We start from the raw sequence: 24,642 nt of genomic DNA, 5'->3' as shown, positions 1-24,642 counted from the left end.
AAAATGTCGTGACCAAGTGAGTGACCAAGAGTTGGATGCTAAACCAAAATGTCATCAAGCAAGTGATTGGTGCACCAACTGTTTGAGTCTCACATCTGATCATCTCAGTTGTGTACGTGAGCTGATTGGAGATTCGTTTCAGTCATTAGTGTTGATGACACTGTTCACAGCCAGAAAAAAGTCATGATTATTCATGTGACGGCATTAAGCTTAGCTTGTGAGTCAGAGTATTGCGGTTGACTAAAGTACACGCATGTCGTATTCGGCATGTCATGACGCTTTTTCATTGAGTATCAGCAATGAGCAGGCTATCATGAATGTTCATTGTTTTCGTTAGTGAAGATCTCGTGATGCTCATGACATTTTCCAGTACTGCCTATAATATCATTTCTTCCCAGTTACCAGACCCAACAAGTTATGAAGAGGTCATCCGGCAACATGTATACCTTTGAGCATTGGATCATGGCTATGAAACAGAAGATGGATTCGCAATGTGAAAACGAAACGTGAACGATAACCAATCCACCAGAAGGTCATTTTTGTCATAGAACATTTTAATTTTAATTCTAATACAATTTCAATCAACTTCAATCAGGCAAAGGGGTTCAGCACCACTGGCACTGGCTTTTGCTCCGGTGAGCTGCGCGGTGCCACAAGCGAGAAACCCCTACCCTCTGTTGTACCGCCACCACAAGAAAAGCAAGAGCCACCAAAATCCACCATAATCACCACCTCACCCTCCCCCCCCCCCCACCCACCATTCGAATAAAAACAAAGCACCTGATTGGAGGAGATGCTGCGAGGCCACCAACAGCAGTAAAAGTTTGTCGCTTATTGAGCGGGACGCGGGAAAGGTTGCGGGAGGTGTGCGGATCTATCATCGAGCGGCCCCGGTTGCAGCGCTGGTAGTGTAGAATGCCGCACTGTCTGTGAGCCACATCCCCACCACACCCGAAGACGACCACGACGACGACGACGACGACGACGACGACGGTGGCGAGTAATGTGGGGGGGGGGGGAGGTCTTGTGCCAGCGATCTTGTGCCGCCGTGCCCGGGCTTTTCTCTACCGCGTGGTCCTCAGTTACGCACTGGCACTACGTACGCGAGCACTACTTGCTCGGCTAGCGCGGGCGCACAACAACGCGCAGCAGTTTTTGTTTGTTTGTGTGTACGCTCTCTCTCTCTCTCTCTCTCGTGTGGAGTTGTGTTGAGTCAGCCACCTGAAACCTCATCGTGTGGGGAAGGGCCCGGTCGTGGCATTAGGCTCTTTTTCTTGAGCGCCTCTGCTGTGGCTCTGCTTAGTTTAGCTAGAAACTTTGGGCCGGAATAGCTTCATGTGCTCCAAGGCCCGTTTTAAGCCAAATCTGAACGTAAACCTTCTTCCCACCACCGCCTTAGCTACCTTATCACCTTATCGTGGCTCATCTTTCTGTGTGGCTGTGTCCGAGAAGGAAGGCTTTTGCAGCTTACACGTGTGCAACGAGCGTTTTTCCTCGCGTTTGCTGTGTGTGTATGTGTGTGTGTGTCTGCCTGCCTGCACACAAACGCATTCAGCCCCGTTACCACGCGGCCCGACAGAACGATCGTTTGCCGCAAAACCGCCGTTATGTTCTCAAGGTGCGCCCGACGCCGCCCCAACCGTGTGTGTGTCCGCTCGGTGGGCTGCTGGCTGCTGCAGTGAGCGTGCCCGGAAGGAAAAAAGCAGATCGGCCGATGTGTGTGTGTGTGTGTGTGTGTGTGTGTGTGTCCTCTCGTCAATAAACCATTACACCCGTCGTTGCTTTGTTTTGGTTTTCTTCGCGTCGCCTTTTCGGTGTCAAGTACCTGGCCGCGCATCGAAGCAACACTCCACGGGCGGGAAGGAAGGAGAATGCTTTTCGTGTGAGTGGTTTGTTGTTTTTCTTTTTGGAGCTCGCGGTGTGCGTGTGTGTGTGTGTGTTTGTGGAAAGAGATTAATGTAGCGTGTGAAGATCGACTTAAGAAATCTCCCCCCCGGAGGGGTGTCTCTCTCTCTCTGTTTTAAGCGCAAGAAATCTCTCGTTCACTTGTACCGCAAAACTGTAAGTGTGCAGCAAAACCGTGTTTACACCTGTTCCATTGTGAGCTCGAAGAAAAAAAAAAGGGGGAAAGAAGGAAGATTGTGCTGCAGCGGCAGCAAAAGCTTCAAATTGTTGCACGTGCAAGTGCGCAAACGTGCGCGGACAGTAGCGCAAACCGAACCAATCAACCCCCGCACACTACACAGATCAGCCGTTATCACCATTCAACGACCGCTGGAGTCAATTCACCATACCGAGTAATCGCACAGTTCAGCTCGGGTGGGGTGGTTTTGGGGCGCCACCAGCGAAAGAAACACCAAGAGCGACAAGCGAGCAGCACCAGCAGCCTCTCCAACAATCGGGTAAGTTTTTGGTGCAAGACTCTTGTCTTACGGTGGTCGGGGTTTTCTTTCTTTACTAAACACACACACATTGGAAGGCACTTGATGTATCCACATGACCACGCTTCTTTGCCGATATGCAACGGTAGATGGCAACGGAGCAGTGAAAACTCCCTGATACATTGGTTTTTTTTCCTCGTCGCGTGAACCATTTTTGTTGTTGCAGTAAATACCGGATGGTAGTATAGAAATAAATAAATTACAAAACAAAAAATATATTGCACATATAATAACAAAAAAAAACATGGCAAAGTCAACCCTCCCCAAGACACTTTTCATCGCAGCCTGAGCAGCACCGCGACGCAGGCGAGGCAGTGCAGAGCTTTTCTTTTGACTTCGGATCGCAAAGCTTTCCACCGCCCGCTCGCTCCCCCCGGAACTCTTTTGGCCGATGGGCCTTTGTTTCTAATTTTCTGCCTGCCGCCGTTGGCAGTTTTCTGCTGCTGCTACTATTTTGTGTTCCACCAATTTTCATTCTCTTGTCGGATGCATGTGTGTTTGTGTCTGTCTGTGTGGTGGAGTGTTGTCTCTCCTGCCGTGCTGGCCGCATTCCGCACAAGAAGAGTGCGGGGGTATATGTACAACCCTTACACGAAAACGGAAAGAATCAGTTAATGGGTCTTCAACCCATTAAGCACGTTCTTAATCTGCCGTAAATTAATTGCAAACTCCTAGAGCGGGTAAGAGGAAGCGAGAACGAGAGATGCGATACAGCGATAGAAAACGTACAGAGAGAGAGAGAGAGAAAGAGAGAAAGAGAGAGATTCGGCAAAAGCAAGAGACTCTCGGTAAGAAAGGTGTGCGGTAAAGTATCTTATTAAAATGGAAACATCAGCAGAGAAAAAGAAAAGCCCTCGTACCTCCACGCAAACGTACACACACACACACATACACAAACAGGTATATGTACAGTTGTGTTCAGCACAGTAGGTTTCAACCGAACGTTAATTGCCAAACAAAGGTTGCCAAATTTGAAAACGTACACACGCTGTTGTGTGGTACTTTTTGCGACTTTTTGGATTCGGATTTGGATTCCGAAAAATAGCATTACTACTGTATTGTTCACTAATAATCCAATAAGATAGGGTTTTCCAAGGGTTCTCATAGTCGTGGGACACTTCCTTGACTCTTTCCTACTGGAAGTGAACCTCACATGGAAATTGGACTCTAGGCACCCTTTTTGGACAGACTCCTTGTAAATTCCTATTAGATTTGTACAATATATATGTAGAGTCAAATTCCCATTGCATTAAGTGTCCCACAGCTATGAGAACTCCTGGAAAACCGTGTAAGCTTCATCAAAGAGCTCGCAACGAGTTTCGTCGTCAAAGATTTTGGAAATACTTCTTTTCAGCACGGAGCTTACAACGGGATATTCTCCTATTGCCTACCAGAAACTGGTTCCAAAAAGCTTTTAAGAATTGCAAATCTTTCATCTCCTCAAAAGTATTGGAATTTCAGCTAGAAGCTAGGACGGATATTCGCATTTGCATACCTACTGATTTAATTTATGTTTGAGTCAACTTCTAGCCTCCGTCAAGCAGTACTTATGATTGTTCATACGAGGCTACGATGTTGTAAAAATAATTTCTAAATCCAGTAATTAGATTGTTTCTTCAATTTACAACATTAGTTTTTTAAGTTTGGTGAAGATTTTAACATGCAATGGGTACGGATTCATGTTCTCTTCTTTTTACGGATTGTCAGTGATTGTATCTATAAAAGTCGTTTTAGTAAACACAAATATTCTTAGAACGATAACGAGCAACCTACGGCGCAAACATTGAGTTTCAATATGTTTCATTTTCTCCAAAGTTCTGGAATGCATCAATTCGAACCTTGTGCCTTATGTTCTTACAGTACTACTATTTTGACCAGCACTGTATGTACACGCTCCTCGTACTCGATCAAGTAAGGTGAAGTGAAGTTAACGAAGAAAAAAAAACGCAACACAAACCTGCAACTCGCGAGAGAGGTAGGATTGTTGTGTAGCGGTGTTCGAGAGATCGCCAGAGTACCCCCTCACCCCGGGGCCGGGTCTGCTGGGGGTCGGGTCAACAACTGTTTCTGGCAGCGAGAAGAAAGAAGCAACAGCAACAGCAACAAATCAACACATATCTCTGTAACTGTTAATGGCCATTAAGTTTTGTTGAGTTTGCTGCTGCTCTACACCCCAGTTCTTCATGTAACGATGGCAAGTGGGCTTCTTCACCGCTCTGCGCAGTAGTGCACCGTGTACTGGTGTAGTGCTGCATAAGAAGCGTTTTAATGTCGTGTCAGTATGAGAGGGGGGCAAACAAGATACGCTAAGAACATATTCTATGAAATCAGTCAAACACAACGTGTCGACCCTGCCCCTGTTTGCTGATGCGCAAGATAACGCAAGCCATAGTCGGGCTGATAAGCTACCGCGTGCGTTTGTGTCCTACCTGTCCAGCTGGCCTAGTCTGAGCGTGAGGACAACCGAAGGCTTCTAGATGCCCGCCTAAGTTCGGTGTGATAAGCAACCCCTAAAACATGATTGACGGCTTCCTTCCAGCTTTTCGGCTGCCCGAACGGTTGACAGCACGCGTTTGGGCGGTTTAATAACGGGTCATAAACGGGCGCGATCGTCTTGTTTTGCTGTCGGAGTGAAAAGGTGTGAATCATCTGTGTTTTTCCTCTCCTCTCTAACGAAGCTGTCGATTTTGTTTGGGTTACCAAAAAGAAGCTGCTACCCTTCAGGCGTTGAGCAATAATTTGAGAACAAATGTTGATGTTTTCGTTAAACCATGATGCAACGGATTTGATTGAACTGAAATGTATCGACTCAGGCGGACTTAAGGTATCAACAAATCCATCAACATTTGTTATTGTTTTTGCTTGTGGGTAAATGGTGCTCAACCTTAATTTCGATACTGGCTTTTCTGGCAAGGGAAGACTATGGCAATTGGGGCACGGGTACAGTTGAACGCAAACAAATCATATTTCCAGACACACTCATGATGCTATTGATTGTGTAGCCAAAGGTAATTCAATCTCTTTTGAAAAGTACTATTAGGTAATTGAACGAGCTTTTAAATAAATTTCTTAGCAAACCTAGTTTCTAGCCAAATGTTTCTGATCAATCAAACGGATGATGATGAGTGCTTGCTTGATATTTCAATGAGAATGCAAAAATCTCGAATCATCTCGGTGGTGCAGTGGATAGACGCTATTGCTATATCAGTTCTTTGGGGCGCTCGAGGTTCGAATCCCAACGGAGGGACAGAGAATTCTAAGAATTGAAATATGTAGGATTCGGTGATCAAATTATTTTTGTGATACTACAAGCCTTGAAGGATACAGGTGGCATAAGTGTATGATACGATTTCCTCTCGTGATCTTTGTTTCAGTTGCCCAACAGTTTGTCAAACGACCATGAGACGTCCTCTAAATTTGCCAGACCTTAAATAATCGAACTAGATTCCAGTGACGACTCCTTCAGTCGTCTTGCTGTTGAGGGCTACCGTGTTGGTGTTAGATATTCGTTCCGAAAGCTACGGTAGCTTAATTCCTCGAAAACATCCAAATGTTTCGCCACTCAAACCGCACAATAAACCAATATGCTTCCAACTACCCCCGCCAGGCTCAGACCTTTATCGGGTCCGAGTGTGAGCTGTGAAACATATTGCGCCACTGGGTACCGTTCCACGCGATTCGTTTCGAAGGCGTGTACGGTTCGGGAACAGGGGAACTGGTTAGAATCGTTCCTAGCGTTGCAAAGCGCCTTATCTTGGCGCTGGTTTCGCACGTCGCGTTTATTCGGCTGCGGCGTGCAATAACAACGTCCTCACAATATGTCGACACACTCCCGTTCTCATGCGGAGTGTTGCCACCTTTGCCGTTGTTGTTATGGCTGTTGCTCCCACTCTTTCGGGGGGGCCCATCCATTGATGCGTGGCGAGCTTGGAACACACACACATACACACACCGGCACACCATGTCGCAGAATTCACCAACGTCAGCGCGCCCGCCACCGTTGCCTAACGTTCTTACAAAACCGCAAGACCCGAGCGGGCGGCTTGGGGGGATTGAAACTCCGAATCGATGCCTTCATTCCAAACAAAAAAACAACAACATCAGACCCACACACACACACACAGACACTAGAAGCCGGAGAGTGGTGTGGGTCCTGCGGGGCAATCGTCCATTGGGCCTGGGCACTGGTTGGTGTGAGGCCCGTTGGCAGCCAAGCACAGCCGTAACAACGTCGGCATCGGATTTTGCTCGAAAACTGGGGCTCGCTTGCCGCGCAGCGCTGTTTTGCTTGCTGTCCGTCTCGGCCTGGTAAACTTTCGCTGGCTGGTGCGCGGGCTGGGAAAAAATGCTGACGCGCTGACGAGGCCGATGATGAAACGCGTCCATCTTTTCGTGTCCGCGGCACTTCGCGAGGGGGGGGGGGGGGCTTGCGCGCGGACGGCGATTGCATTCCAAGGTGCGCTTGCCACCATTCGTCCCGAGCCGCACATCGTCTTGTACATCAGCAGGCGAAAAAAAGTGCATTGATGCATGCACTTGGTTGGACAGAATGTTGTTTTGTTTGTGTACAAGTAATTCAATCAACACTTACGGTGCTTTTAGTCACCAGCAAGAGGTATTTTCTTGCGCTTCATAGCATTCTCTCTAGCATAATACACTCTGGCTTTGAAGTGCAGTGCAAAGTGGGAGTGTCTAGTTGCAATAAGACGTAACCAAACAGATCCCATACATCTCTACAGTACCTTAAACTGTATTGGAATTACTGAAGAAATATCTCGTACTTCAGTTTCCAATATCTCCAGCTGTACGTTGTATTGGGACAACTTCAGACATTGAAGATCCTCACATCAGAAATCAAAATATATAGAATCACTACCATAAACCTAAAGCCTACTGTGGATATTGGAATTACTTCAGAGAAATACAGAAGAAAAATCTCGTACTTCAGTTTCCAATACTTCCAGCTGTACGTTGTATTGAGACAACTCCAGACATTGAAGATCCTCATATCAGAAAACAAAATATGTAGAATCACTACCATAAACCTAAAGCCTATTGCGGATGTTGGAGCTACTACAGAGAAATACATACGGCAGACATCATTGTCTGCAGAAGTACATTTAAGACTCGTCCAGATGTTGACATCTTTTGCTATGCCTCTTGTGAAAATTATCAAAAGAGCTGTATGGAAATGGAGGAGACATATTGTTCAATATCTCCAGCACTACATTCAATATCCAAACATGGCCGGATATTGAATTGTGTTGTTTACGTTGCGTCTCCTGAAGATCCTCGCATCGGAAAGTAAAGTAAATAGAATCAGCCCATTGAAGATACCTGAAAAGAGATCGAGTCAGTTTAGTCGCACGCCAGGGCATCAATATCTTCACACCAGGGTACATTGTAGCTGAAAGATGTCCAGATATTTAAATTTCCCTCGTTTCGTAGACCAGCACACATCCGCAAACAAAACAAACCTAGAGACGCTGAAGCGTGAGATGATGTACGTGAGTGGGTAGGAAAGTGTGACGGTGCGATTGGATTGACGAGCCATCATTATACCGACAGTGCAGGGATTAAATGCGGACGCCAGCGCAGATATTAAGAACCTTAACCCCGTTCGATAGTGCCGATATTAACTCTTCCGCACCCTCGCAGCTTATCAAGGCAGCACCGGCCATTTCGCCGACTCGGTGCGGCAAGCATCTAGGATGAGAGCTTGGGCCCGTTTTCTCAACGCTGACCATCAATGTCGATCATAGTGCGCAAGCAGTGCGGAACCGACCGGAACCGGACCATTCGCACGTTGCGCTGTTGTTGATGCAAACATTAAAAAAAAGATTACTCTTCATCATGTTTGTTGGTAGCAGAAATTTGCCGCTAGGGGGGGGGGGGGGAAATGGTGCAACGGGCGAGCGAAATGAAATTGTTTGCACCACATTTTCCAGCCCATTTGTCATTGACATTATAGGGGATTGGGCCGAGGGGGCGGAGGGGCGGATTGGCGCTTGAAAGTTGGCCAGCTTGAAACACACCACTCAGCTGGCGTGCGCCAGGTTCCCAGCTGCAAAATGCTAAAATAAAACGCTGTTAAACATAGGCCTGGCGTGCGTGCGTGCGTGCGTGAGCTATAGCCACAGACGCAGGGCTGAGCAAAACAGCGCACGCTATGCGTGCCACCCATCCGCCCACCTGCAGCTGAAGCTGATTGATAATAATGTCGTCCGAGGGTGCCCGGGAAGAGTTCGGAGCTACTGCTACATCTTTAAGAAGCACCGAAGCACGTTATATAAAACCTCATTTCGGAGTCTTGCGACGGGGGACTCGCTCAACCCTCTTTCTCTCTCTCTCTCTCTCTCTCTCTCTCTCTCTCTCTCTCTCTCTCTCATCGTCTCGCTGGCTTCTGATTGTGCGGGGTCGCTGACCAGCGTGCACCCGAACCGAGCCCATGATCCGGGAGCGCGTGACAGCATCTTAACAATTACAGGCAAAAATAAAATAAAAAGAAGCACATAAAACAGTCAGCCCAGCCTCATAAATATTCAGCGGACTCTGCCTTAGCGGTACCCCGGGGAGGGGTAGTTTTGTGCCTGCTTTTCCCTCCCCAAAAGCCTTCGCCGGGATGTTACGGGCCTTCGATCGTAAATGCTGGATCGCAATGGAGAGCGGAAAGGCACAACAGCACAGGGGTGAGAGGTAATGGTTCCGGATTGGCCTGCGGCGGGATATGTCGTTGTTTATTTTTTTTTATTCGAACCTTTCCTCGTCCGGGTGAATGCCGAAAGTGAAACGGTGCTGTGTGGCCCTTCTCCCAAAATGATCGGGGTGCACATTGGGGCATTGGGGATGTTAGGATAGTGTTTTCGAATTCCTATGCTCTGTGGTGCCGGGTCGGATCCATATGCTATGCATGGAGTGGAAGTCAGCCTATCTATAAGCTGCCGTATAGCGGTAGATAGATCTGTAAGCATCAGGAAATCTTGCCGAGGGAGAGATTTGTCACAAAAATTATGTCTGGAATATAATTTCTCACACATATCAACCCCAAAACTCACTGATTTAAATCAATTTACGGATAAAAAAGACTGCCGCACTAGTCACTCCAATTGCTTTAATGTCTTTATCAGAATTGTGATACAACGCCTTCAAGCAATGCGACCTACGGCTACTATTGTCAACGACTCTATTTCTTCACGGTACTGCTATCGGCCGATTAGTTTTGGATCATTAGCTCATTCGCTTTACCGTTGCGTCAGCGCAGGAAGAGAGCAAGCTGATTGGACAGCGTTGTTTTTGACACCAAATCCAATGGCTGTTGGGCATTTTAAATGATTAAAACTTCAAAATTTTGGTGCCTTGTCACTTGGAGATATATGATCTCCGTCGATAATTCGGAGCAATTCAGAAGATAGGATAACTTGTAACGCTGCGCATGATGAATGTTTTTGAATTTTTGTTATTAACTCTTTTTCTCAAGATTCTGATAGCACCAAAGAGTTTCATCACTTGTACTGCGTTGCTTTACAATTAGTTCCCATCTGCATGGACTGCGATGTGCATGCAGATATAGACATAAATGTTTGAGATATCAACACATCTGACTGGTTGTAATGAAATGAGACGAGATTTGCCTAATCCAACTTTATCTCTGGAGGATTTCAGATGTATCAATTACAGAGTTGGCCTTAAGAGAAATCTGGAAAGGCATTTCTGAAGAAGTACAACTCCATGACATCATTGGTTGAGTTTTCGGAATGTCCAGAATATGATAATTCGTTCCAATGTTTCATCCACTGAGGCTAGTGACCGTCCAAAACCATCCTAAAGTGATGTCCAACAATAGATGACACACGTTCCCAGATAAATTGCAATGCATGGCGTAGATGCATGGCCTGCGCGATTTGAATGGCTCGCCGAAAGCCTACGCGACCTGTAGCTCTGCCGTGTTTGCAGATATCACCAACGCCAACCAAGCAAAGCGATTGGGCACGCGGGCAGAGGCTAGAGAAAATAATAATATTACACCAACCAAACACAACATTTGTACATCGTCCCTCTCCTCCCGGGGGCTCGCTGCGGGCAGCAGGCAAATGCTTATCTTCCCATGCACATTGCAGTGCACCACAGCGATGCGTGCGCTTTGACCATAAAGTGCTTCCCATTTTCCACCCCAAACCTCGCCCCCCCCCCCCCCCCCCTTTGTAGGTCCTTGTGTCGCGTATCCCGCTTTGTTGGGCTTCGCTTGTTTGTGTGCCGGCTTGTCACATTCCTGCACGTAGTCAGGTTGCAAGTTTCGCCTTTCACACTCGTGATTAATCTTCATTGTTTGTTTGTTTGAACTCGACAAGCAGCGGGCGCGCGCGCGCACCTCGATGCCTGCTGGAAAGTAAAAGTGTTTCCGCTCGCTTTTTTTCGTGCACCCCCTCCCAAGCCATCCCAACTCCAATGTGTGTATGTGTGTTTGCCTGCAAGATGGATCCGTTCGGGATGAGTTACCGCGTTGTCCTACGCGAACCGAGCGCGCAAAACCCCTCTGGCACGCGAGCAATGTTTGGTGAGATCGGCGCGCGTATATGTGTGTGTGTGTGTGTGTGTGTGTGCGTGGACTTTCGCCGGTATCCATCTTTCCCTTCCAGCATCTTCGTTTTGATTGATGTTGGATTGTCGTTTGATGATGCAGGCAGCAAGCAACGAAAAAAAAAAAACAACCTCGCACACTCGCGCGGCCATCTCAGGCCGCCTCAGCCCTTGTGTAACCTAACAGGTTGACCCGGGACGATCAAACGAGCTGGAGAAATGGCCGGCCAGATGATAAAGAGGAGGACCGTTTTCGCATGTAATCCCGTGGCCGATGTGGCGGGTAGAAAGTAATACCATTTCTGCACCCTCTACGGTTTTGTGCGGACGACAAAAACTGGTTCCCCGAGCGGTGTCGCGCGGGACAACTTGCGATGCCCAAAACAACAGCAACAGCAGCAGAAGTAGCAGGAGAAAAAAAATCACAACGTTGAGGATGACGAGCATGACTCCTTTCGCCCGGTGGCACCCGGTGGATCCCCATAAGCACCTGTGCGCTCCTGCGACGAGCGTTACGAAACGGTCCACTCGCTTCGGCTGGGATTTAGTCACATTTCTTAACTTTCCCGTTTCTCCCGGCTCGGCGGGCTTGGTGAAATCAAGCAAAAGCGCTTGGGAAGGCTACCCGCTCCTCCCACACCCGGTCGCCTGGGATAATGGGGACGTTTTTACAACAATCAAACCACCACCGTAACGGCCATATCCCATCATACTACCGTATGGGGTATCAATAAATCATTACGATATCCTCGATCGGCCGATGATGGCCGAATGTGTTCTTCTTCTTCTTCTTCTTCCTTTTCTTCTTGCTTTCGAGCGAATGGCGAAAGAGGGAGAGACATACGGACACCGAAAGTGACAGGGGTTATGTAAAACTTTCCCCAATCGAACGAAGAAAGTCACCTCCGTCGGCAATGGTTCGATACTATTCGCGCATTCGACACCGGCCCCAATCCAATATCGTTGGAAATCTGGTGGACGTGTGTGTGTGTGTATGTGTTTTTTCCATTTCCATCCATTTCCATCCCGCTCCGATCCGCACACCTTCCATGTGGTCCTACTCCGAAGGAGTGAAAGTTGTGTGTGTGTGTGTGTGTGTGTTTTTCGGGCGTTACAGCATCCCAAACGTCGCCGAAATGTGTTTTCGGTCCCACTACCTCAACAATGATAAGTGGAAAGTAAACGTTGCCGCGGCCCGCGCTTAATGTGTTAATGTTTGACCGCGCGGGCTGTGATTGTTTTGGGCTGGGGCTCGTGCCCGACGGCGATGGTGTGTCCTCCTCCCCCCCCCCCCCTTATATATCCACCCAGCATCCTCTGACGTTACTCCGGAGGCTACCGCCACTAAGCGAGGAAAGGCTAATGTGTGACCGAGACGTTAAAAGTGCATCACACACCCAAACCCAAACCCGGAAGGGAAATAGGGGTGCGAGATTAATTAAAATTCTTTACCAATCTGGAGAGCCTACTCCAAAGGGAAGATGGTAATCTTTGAAGTGAGGTGGTGCTCATTTTGGAGGGAATTTATTGTACCGCCGGCTGGAGGAAACAGAAATCAAGAAAACAGTGTGGTTTTGTTTTCCGCGTCCCCAGGATCGCACTGTAAAAGAAAGTTGGATTTTGGATGGGGGTTTCTTCTTCTTCTTCTTTTATCTCTCTCTATCTCTCTGTCTCTTTTTGGTTTGAAATTAGTAGAGAGTCTTGGAGACGTAATCCAAGATCTGTATTCATTATGCACAGCAGATAGCATCGCTAATCAGTGATAGTGGCAGTGGTGGTTTGCCTGACATTTGGCTGACTCCCGGGGTTCGTCGCTTTACTGGGTTGCCGGGCTGGAGCAACAGCGATACTGGGAAGGTATTTGGGCCTATACACTGTAATGCGTATAACTCATAGAGAATACGTGTGATCGGCGTCCAGATATTATGCTTCAGAGAGAGATGGGAGTTTACGTCTTGATTGTAAGCCGAAACAAAAAAAAGACAGCGTTGTTTGTTGTTTCATAACTCTGGTTTTTAACAGCTTTTATTTCATCACTCCTACTTTCACGTCTAGATATGACAGTTGACATTGTGGATTTGTAGATGGGAGCAGTGGCAAGTAAGCTGGAGGAATACTTTGGAAATTGAGAAATGACTTTTAAATCCTGATGTCTTTTCTTCTTCTTCTTATTCTTCTCTTTTCGAGATTGTATCCCGGTTCGGTAAACGGAGTCCAGCTTCCTGGTACCTCCGCAACTAATCCGTGGTTATGTTTTACTGCAAACCTCTCTAGTTTAGGACCAGCTACTAAGGCTATATGTCATAATCCTGATGTGTGTTCATCGATAACGATAGCTTAAACACGTGATTTGAGGAACGTTTGGTAGTTCCAATAATTCCAATGCCTCCCATTTGGTCCGGAATCCACTCTACACCTCCTCCAGCTGCTCCCGGTTCCCCCTAAACATCTTGCGCCCCTTTCGTTTTGGGCGAGGTTCGTCGTCTACGTACAAATCAAGCGCAACGTGGTGATTTTCTGATGGATTTCTCCCCCCCCCCCCGAATACATCTGGCGCCTGGGGTGATTAATCTCACTTTCGCAGCTCCGATTGTCGCCCGGCACACCGTGCGACACCCGCCCTCCCCGTGCTCACGTACCCAAAGCTTTGGTGGTAGGAAACCAAATTTGCCCGTTCGGCAACATAAAAAAACGCACACACACACACACACACACACACACACACACAAACTTTCCTAGCCGGGTTAAAGAAAGGCGACACCTTGGCCACCTTCACGTGTGCCGGCACATGTGTTTGTGTGTGTATGTAGCGGGCACAGTGCGTAAAAGAGTGAAAGTACAATTGGAGCGAAATTTCTCTATTGCTTCCTTCATCTCAATGCACCACGAAAATCCATCTCGATCGGTCTCGGCCACACACACACACACGTGTGGCCAGGTCATAGCTTCACCATTAACGGGTACCAATTTAGTATGCTGGACCCATTGTTCGATCAACAAACCTCACCCGGTTGCTGACAATTTACGATGCGCGCTAAATGCAAATTCTACCTTCCCCGGATCCGGTCTCGAGGCAGCATAGGAGATTGTCGCTAGGGGTTGGCTGCTCCAAAGTGAGGGGGAACGCCGCGTCATGATGAATTCGGTCACTATCTTACGTGCCAACCATCGCTAAGTGCTCTATTGCCGTGAGTGAGAGAGATCTTGAGATGGTAGCCAGGGCCACTGCCGCTTAACAGTTCCCGCCTGGCAATTGAATTAAGTGTTTCAATTGTGTTTTCTTCAAAAAAAAAAAAAAAAAAAAAAAAGACACATCACCCTCCCGTGTCCCAACACACAGCAAGGTGTGGCCTCGGTTGCGGAAGTTGTCATCTCCGAAAAAAATAAAAATAAATGGACCAAACCCTGGAGCCGGAGCGGGGGTGCGTACCCTTTTTAGTTCAATTAGTGGCGCCCCGTTCGTGGTTAGTAACTTTAGCAGGCTCAGAGTTTCTCACACAGCCGTCACAAAGCCGCACATTTTTCACGCTGTATCGCTCCGATTATCTCGCGCAAGTAGCCTGCTTCCCCCTAGTCATCCTGGTTTAGTTTTGTTTTTGTTGAACAATCGCCTTCTGAATGTGTGCGAACGAGGTGGGAGGATAGCGTTGCGGCACGGTGGTGACCCGTGCGATGGTAACTGTGTTCACCTTCGGCATCAAGGCAGTGCCGTTGCGTTGTACGCCTCAGACTGCCAGACACCTCCGAATCGGAGGTGAGATAGAGACAGAGAGAGCACGCCTGGGAGAAATTGGAGCAAACCTGCTAGCGCAGAGGGGTTTTGGGATCGGTCCCTGGGCGAAAACGATAATCGCACGGACGAGATTTGCGTCGGACAGATGTGACAGACGGTACGGTGTGTACGCGCGCAGGCTACCTGCTCCATCTTCATGTGTGACTAACCGCGACGTCACGTTGAATTGTGATCTGGCACTGAATTTCGTACCTGCGGTGTTTTGAGCTTTGCTTCTGAAAGCGCACGCAGAAGACAGAGAGAGAGAGAGCAGGAGGAAAACACAATGGTACCGATTTGAAGCTGCGGGGATAAGCCACCAGCCCCGTTAGCTCTGCCAGCGAGATAAGAGTTCGAACAGGGTCGTACACCCATCTGCATATATGCATGAGCCGGCTAGGCTGTGCCGTGCCGACGACCTAATTCGCAACCAACCTCCGGCAGTGAAATTGAGCTCCCGGGTTAGTGTCTTAATCTCTTCCCGATTACCGTAGGGGCGAGTTTGGGCTCCGAAAAGCGTTGGAGCAAAAAGCGAACGCAGACGGCCCAGTTCTCACCGAAAGGGTTTTGCACAGTGTTCTGATGGGTCGGCGAGATTCTTGCGAGATTAGCGGGATTAACGGCAAAGCAAAACTCAACAGAATTAAATTGAAGATCCAATTTCCAGCGCCCCCCTATCTTGAATACAGGTACCGACACCGTACAGCGGCATCTACACTGGTATCTCCCATTTCTCTCACAGTACCGTACACACACCACGCCATTGTTTGGCAGTGTGCGTGCCGTTTGCCACCTGTACGTTTGCACACGCATACGCTAACTGCTAACTCCGTTTTCCTCTCCCGGCTTTCACTTTCACAGAGCGTCCGTCAGCGATGACATATGTTCGTCGGGTCGGTGGGACTGCACCAGACAATCGACCACGCTGAGCTGCGTACACCGTCGAAGCTAGTAGCGCGGGACCAAGCAACCACAGCAGCAGCAGCAGTAGTACAGTTCGCCAGCTAGACGCGATGGGCAACTCGGGCAGTATGAGCGGGTTGTCCGGGTACGAGGAGGGGTACCATCATCATCCGGGCTATCATCACCATCACCAGCGGTACCACGATGCGATGCGCGGCGAGTCGGGCATGGCCGCCTCCTGGATGGACTCGTACCAGCGCGACCATCACCGGCGGCCCGGCGGTGGCGGTGGCGTTGGACCGCGCGATCACGACCCGCTCCAGCAGCAGATCAAGGTGCTGCCGGACATCCCGGGCAAGGTGGCGAAGCTACGGTCGACCAACAACGGTAGCATCCTGCACGCCGGCGGCACGATCAGCAAGAACAACCAGGCGCTCCAGCGCTCGAAAAGCATCTCGTCGCCAACGTACCAGCAGCACCAGCAGCAGCACCCGGCCAGCTTCAGCGAGTGCGACGAGGAGCTGGAGCTGAGCTCGCTGCAGCCGGCCAGAAGCATGCTGATGCAGCGCTCCCGCACCCAGCTCAACCTGATGCCGCCCGGTCTCGCTGGAGGTGGTGCCGGTCGGCTGACGCGCAACGGACACGCGCCACAGTACGGCCACGATGAGGACGGCGGTGGACGCGGACCGCCGGAAAGGGGGGCCGGTGGTCGGCAGACCGCCACTCGGTACGGTGAACCGAACGGCACTGCCGGCGGTAGCGCGACCGAGGCGCTCAACCAGCGGAAGCGGTTCGGGTCCGAGCCGGACCTGCGGCTGTCCCTGCTGCCAAGGAGTGGACCGGGCCCGGAGCCACCGGGCGGGTCCCGCAATCCCAAGATGGCACAGTCGAAGATAATGAAGGGCAAAAACAAGAAGAAGGCGCCGGTACCGCCGGTAATGGAGAAGGTAAGTGGAAATCGAACTATTGTTAGGGGGGAGGATCTATTGGGAATTTAAGGAGTTTGCCCTCGAGGCAAACAACGGCATGGTCCTTACTCTGGGAATGTGTTGCTGCGTAGGTTGCATACTGATTGTCTGGACTAGTGGTGTGCTCTCTGGAGTACACCCACAACTCCAATCCAACTCCGACTCCAGAAAAAGGGTAACTACTAGTTCCGCCACGAGTCGAAGTCATCTGGATCGAAGTCGTCTGGAGTCATGCGGAGTCGTTCGGAGTTGTCCAGAGTCAGCCGGAGTCGTCCGAAGTCGAAGTCGGCTAGAGTCGGAGTCATTCAGAATCGTCCAGAATCGATTGGAATTGATTGGAATCGGAGCCGTCCGGTGCAATGTGCTTGTGGTCAGGCATTTCATTTCCTCGTGTTTTTGTGTTTTTTGGGGCGTGCACTTCATATACAGGACTTTGTTTTGAAGGCCGATTCTGGACTGCTCAGGATGACTCCGGACAACTCGATACGACTCCAGATGACTCCAGACGACTCCGAGCGATTTCGGACGGCTTCAGAGGATTTGGAGTTTCCGGAATCGATTCCGAAATTATCGGATTCGAAGTGGAGTCGACGCTGGATTTTTTTCAACTTTACCCATAACTAGTCTGGACCCTTCATTGCCTCTCGTCTGATAAAAATGATGCCAACTTTCATACCATTCCAAATTATTGGAGAAAATGACTTGATGTAACAGGACACGAACCCCTTTTTTCATAAGACATAGTTGTGTTGTGTAGTTGAGAGATAGTGTCTTAGATATGCATTTAACTTTCCTTTCAAAGTAATCAAAATATAAATTTTGATCAACAAAGCAAAAATTATAGGCTCTCTGCCTTGCTGGCTTAATTTGGAGACTTTTGATGCAACAGAACACGAACCCCTGTTTGCAGAATACGTAGGGGTGTGTAGTTGCGAGCAGTGGCGGATTAACACGAGTGTAGGTCATAAGCGGTCGCATGAATGTAGGCCTTTCTGAACTGTCGTGCGAGCAGTTGTATGAGAAATTCTAAACCAGAGAATAATTTCAATTTTCAAATTTTCTTGTGAGCTGGGTGATGGATTTAATTGCTCGGGGCACCACACGGCCGCTTAGTTTGCGTTCTGCTTAATCCGCCCCTGGTTGAGAGCTTTTGTCTTGGAAGTGCGTTCAACTTTCGTTTTGAAGTATTAACAATATAAAGTTTGGCCAAATAAATAAAGTTTGGCTCTTGCATGGCTTACTTTGGAGACTTTGGATGCAACAAGACACGAACCTCGTTTGAATCGTGCACGTGATACCGATGAAACTGGTTGCTGAGGATTGTAAAATAGAACACTATCATACAATACTACACTATCACTTCTTATCACGCATTAAGATGCTTTAGGTCGGTTTTGAAGCCTAAGGCGAGGCTCAAAATGCAACACATTAGCTCCAAAAACTCCAAATTCAATTGCTGGCACTAAAGGTTAGTGAATGTTGCATGCTCGATACAAGGGCCAGGAACATAAAGGGGAACATGTGATTCATAAATTGATCAATTTTTAAGGTGAAAGGCTCTAAGCGCCGTTTTGCTTGTGCTTCGTCAGCTATTTATAAAATAATGATAAAAATAATAGGTAAAAAATTTCCACGGCTCATCCCGTCCCAATTTGAAGCAGTGCGCAATCACAATCGCATGCGCGTACACGTCGGACGACACTTCCGTCCCACCGTTCCCGTTTCCGCTGGGATCCGCTTTTTCTTTTCCCGTGCGTGCGCTCTTGCAAACGGTGCACAACAGAAAAGAAAGTGTGCGATTAGAGATTAAACCTAATCGCCCGGCGGGGGCTCACACGAGAGCACGCCATTAACCCCTCTTCCCCTCCCCCCCCTCACCCCACCGATGCACACTGCAAATTTTGATTCGACCATTTTTCTTATTTGCAGCGCGACGCCAGCAAGGATGCGGACCGGCAGCGCATCATCGCCTACTCGCCGATGCGCAAACCGGACGGCAACAACGGCACCTCCACCCTGCCCTCGTCGAGCGACGGGTCCAGCTTCAACGTGGCGGCGACGCGCAAGCTGCGCCTCTTCAAGACGCGCGCCGAGACGAAGAAAGCGCCCACGATCGCGAAGCTGCCGGAAGCGTCCGACGCCAAGATGTTCCCCGGCAAGAACGGGCCGCCGGCGGCAGGGGCGGCGGTACCGGCCGGCGGTAGCTTTATGCGCGCGGCCGGCCCACACCAGCGCCCCGATTGCGGCCCGGCGCCAGACGACGAGAAGCTGGGCAGCGCGCTGGAGCACATCTCGCCGCGCCCGAATCCGACCTCGTTCTTCCGGCGGGAGAAAACGTTCGACGCTGGGCTGCTGGGGCTCGAGCGGCAGCGGGAGGCCGAGGCACGGCCGGCCGCCAAGCCGACCATGTCGCCGCCGCTCTCGCGCCGGAAGTCGCTCGTCAAGAGCTACCTGGAGCAGAACGGGCCACCGAACACCGGCAAACCGTCGGCCGGCGGGCCCGCCGGCCGGGTGGACGTGAAGCCGCGGCAGCAGGTTGGCACGCCGGCGGAAAGCTACCAGCGCAAGCTGGCACTGGCCGAGGCGCAACGCAAACAGTCGTCGGCGGCGGCCGCCGCCATTACGGACTTCCAGAAGGAGCTGCAGCTGGCGACGAGACGGAAAACGGGCCCGGCGGTCGCTGCACCGCCGCAGGCGAAGCCTGCCCAGCCGGCAGGCTCCCGGTTTTCCCTTCTGCCCGGCCCGGCTGGCAACTCGACCCCCACGAAGGCCAAGCACACGGCGAACGCGCTCGTGATCAACGTGGAGCCGGCGAAGGACGCGGAACCGAAGCCGCACGATACGCCACGGGACTCGCCACCGCCGGCGACACCGCCGCCGCCGCCGCCACCGCCCAAGACGAGCTTCTACTTCGGCATGCGGGACGATCGCGAGCCGCAGGACGTGCCGCGCCGGTTCACCGGCCAAACGGCCAACCGGCCCACGGTCCCGTTCATGGCCGAGTCGCGGGTCGACGATAGCGACGACAGCGAGCGGGACGCCCGACCGAGCCAGCAGCAGCAGGAGAGCCGGGACGGGCGGGACGGGCGGGAGTCGGCCGAGGAGGAGGAGCACATCGGGCACACGCAGATGGAGCTGATCGACCAGTTCGCGGCCAGCCTGCTGAACAGCAGCCGGTTCCGCTCGTCCGACTCGGTCGCGTCGTCCGAGGCGGACGTGCGGACGACGGCGGCCGGCAGCACGTGGGACGAGGCGGACGCGCAGGAGATCGCGCTCAAGCTGCGGCCGACGCTGCCCCGGAAGCAGTTCGACATACCGCGGTTCAGCCCGGCCGCCGCCTGGCGGCTGCTCACCACCGAGGACGAGTTCTGCCGGGAGGCGGGAGGCGGGCCGGTGGTGGAGGGTGGCGCCGGCGAGAAGAAACACTTCCTGCGGGGGCTCGAGCAGGAGCTGGACGTGCCGGAGGATCGCATCCAGCGGGTGTACCGGGAGCCGGGCGTGCCGGGCCTGCAGGACAACAAGAGCGGGGACAGCGGCATCTCGGGCGACGCGGGCATGCTGGCCGACCTGGGGCAGGACGCACCGCTCGCGGGCCGGGGGAAGGCGGAGCGGGCCGGCGATACCAGCCCGGAAAGTGGCACGCCGGGCCTGCACAAACCTGGCGGTGGGGGCGGAGGTGGAGGGGGCGCAGCAACGAACGGGGGCTGGTCGTCCAGTGCGCTGCTGCTGATGCCGTGGACCCCCCAGCAGGACCTGGACGAGGACGAGGACGACGAGGACGACGACGAGGAGGAGGACGAGCAGGAGGATGAGGAGGAGGAGGAGGAGGAGAGGGGCGGAGAGGACGACCGAACGATGGGCAGTGGGGGCGAAGCGCGCCGGCTGCTGGCAGCCGATGCCGGCCGGCCGGACTACTCTAGCAAGGGGCATCTGTTTAGCCTTTCGCTGCCGAGGGAGAACCATCTCTCCATCTACAACGTCGAGTCGGCGGATGAGAAGGTAAGGGGCCTGGTCAATGCGGGGGAATGGGTTAGGGATGGGCACTTTTTTTTTATTGGGCGAGTTGAACTCTTTTGCTCGATCAGCGAATCAACTCCGATTGCGGATCAGACGCATCCCGACTGATCCGGACTGATCCAGAGTGATCTAGAGTCGAATCGCATTGTGATCCGGACTGATCCTGAGTTATCCAGACTGATCTGGAGTCGAATCGAATTATGATCCGGAGTCAAATTCATTCTTTGCGCATAAGAGTCGGAGTTGATCCACGATTCCACTCCGGATTACCTATCACTACTGCACACTGAGCAAGAGATTGAGTAGGTGAGTTGAATCCTGTAATGTGTGGTGGACCTAATTGCGCACAAAGAGTTTGCTATGAAACTTTTGTTTTGGAATTGAGATTCGTATGTACACTGATTCAGGGAGATTAGTTCCCGAGTTAGCGCTGAGCGAAAGTAAATTAAGAATCACTAAGAAGTAGTAAAAGGATTCTTCTTTTTTATCTTTAACATGTGAGCTGAACAGTTGAACATACCTATAGTCTCTGATTCTTCTTCTTCTTCTTCCTCTTCTTATATTTTTGAGATGCTTCGGCTCCAACGGAGTTCTTTCGCCTCTTTCAGTCTCTGATTCTGATTCAAATTACTGTATCACTGAGTGAATATTCTCATCCACACTGCATGTTATTGTAGCGATCTTTTGCCAATGATTGTTTAGTTACAGCAGCTAGTTACCAAAAAGAAGAAAAAAATATTTATAGACAGATAGCAAACAAGAGCATGAGTAAAAGTGGTGGAAAAACAAGTTGAAACCAATTGTTGTCCAAAGTTGTCATCTCCAAATTCAGCTCATTGGCGTTGTTTTTTTTTTTTGTTATAGACTTTGGCTTCATATGCCATTCTTCTTTTTTTTCTCCGTGCCCCGACTACTCACTTACTCCAAGTCACTCTTTTGCATGATTCAGTTCGCTAGTCGGTATCGAGTGCGGAGGAATGAGTCATCGATTTCTTCACTTGCTCAATCTGTCACTCTTATTCAGTAACTAGGAAGCATGTTTAGCAAATGATTTATTTAATTGTTACGCTATCCCTCTCCATCGCAGGTGGAAAAGCACGTGTTCAACAGTTTGCAAAAGTTCCGCAAGTCGGTGACGGGCGCGTTCAAGAGCGACGACAGCAGCGGGCAGCTCGATTCGAACGACAGCAACTGGTTCCTCGGCCGGCTCGACACGAAGCTAACGAATGGTGTGGGGGGATGCACACCCTCTGCGAACGGTGGCGCGGATAAGCGGTCCAAGCTGCTGCCGGATGGGCGCGATCGCGACGCCACCGACGGTGCGCCGGCCATCTCCTCGCTCGGCTCGCTGGCCCAGCAGCACAAGCACAGCTCGATCGGGTATCTCGTGAGCGGCAAGCACATGATGTACCTGCCGAAGGAGCCGACCAAGCTGCACGCCACCACCGACAAGGGCAGCAAGCAGGACGAGAACAACAATCGGAAGAGCTACCACAACCAGAACGGGACGACCGAGCGGCACCAGGAGCGAGCGGCGGTGGCGGGCTCGTCCGTCGCACCACAGCATGGCGGTCCGGCGAGCCGGGCGACGACGGGCAGCAGGGGCCACAGCGATAAGGAGAATCTGCAAGATCCGGTTCCGATTAGTGCGATGGCGGCGGGGGCGGCGAGTACCAATCCACACCACAGTGGGGAGTTTGAGGCGTTCCCGGTGAAGCTGACGAACCGGCGCAACCATCGGTTCACCTTCCAGAGCACGATCCGGCAGATCGAGAAGCGCCGGGTGGCGGAGAAGCTGTCGCGCGAGGCAGAAATCAAGGAGGCGATGCGGCTGAGCGAGCTGGAAGCGATGCGGCGCGTCGAGGAGGAGTTCCAGAAGAAGCGGGCGCGCGAGAAGGCTTCGATCCGGCACCAGCTGCGGCTGTTCTCGATGGAGAACCATCCGGACCATCCCGGGAATGATGGTGAGGGCGAGCAGGACTCGACGGTAGGTACCCCCCCCCCCCACAAACACGTTGCTTCTCGAATGTTTCTTTGACGTCAAGTCAACAAAAGAACTTTCTCCATACGAGAGTTGAACCTATGACGGTCATAATGTTGTTGTTGGATCGTACGGCTTGCCGACTGTACTACGGGAGCGCATAGTGAGCTAGTGGTTTAATGTCGTACACCTTCTTATTCCAACTATTTCGTGCTTATCTCCCAGGGTGACACGAAACGCTCCGACCCAGACGGGGACAGTCTACCGCACCAGAGTGCCAGCGGGCGCAGCGGGGGCGGTGGTCTGTATCGCAAGAAGGAGTTCGCCAGCATGGAGCGGCAGTACAAGCGTAGTAACGGCACGGGGCACGGCGCCGCACCGGAAGGTGGCGAGGAGCTGGACGGCGAAGACGAGATGCTAGAAAAGGTGTTACCCAACGGTGCGACGGGCCGACGACGGCGATACGGCGCCGAGAACGAAGACGACAACGACGACGATGAGGATGACGATGGTGAGACCAGCAGCAGCCTGGGTTACGTGGACACCCGCACGCCCTACATCTCGCGCATCATACAGGCGAAGAGCAGCAAGTCGTACGGCGTGAAGAAGTAGCTGGTGCGCACAGAAGGGGTCGTCTGAGCTGACTAGACCGCTACCCATTACCATCATTATCATCATCACCACCAACACTACACACGATTGCCATCTAGTCAAACAGGTAAGTACTTGGAAGGTTCGAGCGTGCCCGGCAAAGATCTAACACATGTCCGTATTCCTTCCCCAAACAGTCGCTGTTTTGCAAGTGCCCGAGCCGAGCCGCCCAGCCCTAGCGTTACCCGACCCGATCCCGCGTCCCACGGTTTCTTTGCCCGCTTTCTCCCGTGGCCAGTATAGACCCCTGCTACCGGACCTTGCCTCTGTCTGGGGCCGCACTACTGCCACATCCGGCCTTACGGTTCGCGCGAGCGACGAGAATAGGAAAGCAAAGCCCGTTTTACTCTCTATTTGTTTAGTTTTGTTTTTGTTTTTTTTTTTTCTTTTAAATCCTTCGTTCTTTTGTTTGTTTGTTTCTGTCTAGATGTTAAGCCTCTGTTTTGTTTTACGTCTCTAGTGTACCCGTACCACGTTTAAGTTAATTGCACGCGGCCAGAGCACGCGTTAGACCGTTATTGTAGACTTTTAGCAAACACATTAAGCAGCACAGTGTAACCGATCGGTCCCCGGGCCGACCGGGTTATGTTGTACCGATTCTTGCTCGGATCGCTTGGGTTACGTTATTTAGTTTCTAGCGTCTTTCCCCCCTCCAATCATTACTAATCAATTATTCATTCGTCAAATAAAATGTTCCAATGTGCGTTACATTGAACCTAACTTCGTGTTTGTGGGTTGTGTTTTCTTTTTCTTTTAACGTAACTAGTGGACTTGGCCAGATTACAGGGCTGTGCAACTCGATTTCAAAGAGCTCTTATTCCAAAGAGTATGCCGAAATAATGGCGTCGAAACCCAGTGCAAATGATGTACTTATGACGACCCCTAAAGAGACCTAAATCCAAAACAAAACCCATACTGGTCCTAACACCAATACATCATAGTGTTGAGTAAATCTGATTCAGATTTTTGAATCCGAATGAATCTTTAAAATGATTCGATGAATCTTAATCTCGGTTGCAAAGATTCATGAATTTCGAAAGATGCATGTCAAAAACTTTATATATCTTGAAAGATTCACTAATCTCGGGATTCTCATGAGATTCATACATCTCCAAAGATTTATTATTCTTCTTTTTAGCGTAACAACCTACGTGATCATGCCAACCTATACAGGCTTTCCAGACTTTTTGGCAAGTCCACGCAGTCGAAAAGTTTGTTTTGCTACGGGGAGACGGTCGGTTTGGTGGAATCGCGCAAATTCATTATTTTGAAAATCATAGATCTCTAAAGATTCATGAATCCCTGGAGATATATGAATTTTAGTGGATTTAT

The 24,642-nt window shown here is 50.7% G+C and overlaps 1 protein-coding gene across 2 annotated transcripts; it reads left to right on the top strand.

Moving 5' to 3' along the window:
- Window positions 1-1,095: 1,095 nt before the first annotated feature.
- LOC121592068 (splicing factor, arginine/serine-rich 19-like) lies at window positions 1,096-24,057 on the top strand. 2 transcript variants are annotated; one of them, XR_006004632.1, is made up of 6 exons: window positions 1,096-2,402; window positions 15,652-16,640; window positions 18,591-20,660; window positions 21,766-22,665; window positions 22,885-23,377; window positions 23,448-24,056. XR_006004632.1 is itself a non-coding variant. In XM_041913337.1 (5 exons), the coding sequence occupies exons 2-5, from the start codon at window positions 15,804-15,806 to the stop codon at window positions 23,269-23,271; spliced, it is 4,194 nt and encodes a 1,397-aa protein (XP_041769271.1). In that variant the 5' UTR covers window positions 1,096-2,402; window positions 15,652-15,803; the 3' UTR covers window positions 23,272-24,057. The 2 variants fall into 2 exon arrangements, 1 of the variants encoding a protein (XP_041769271.1); XM_041913337.1 differs by having other exon boundaries at window positions 22,885-24,057.
- The last annotated feature ends 585 nt before the right edge of the window (window positions 24,058-24,642 follow it).

The sequence above is a fragment of the Anopheles merus genome, chromosome X (assembly GCF_017562075.2).
Source record: "Anopheles merus strain MAF chromosome X, AmerM5.1, whole genome shotgun sequence".
NCBI lineage: Eukaryota > Metazoa > Arthropoda > Insecta > Diptera > Culicidae > Anopheles > Anopheles merus.
Note: the sequence above shows the minus strand (reverse complement) of the source record. Positions and strands in the feature narration are given on the sequence as shown.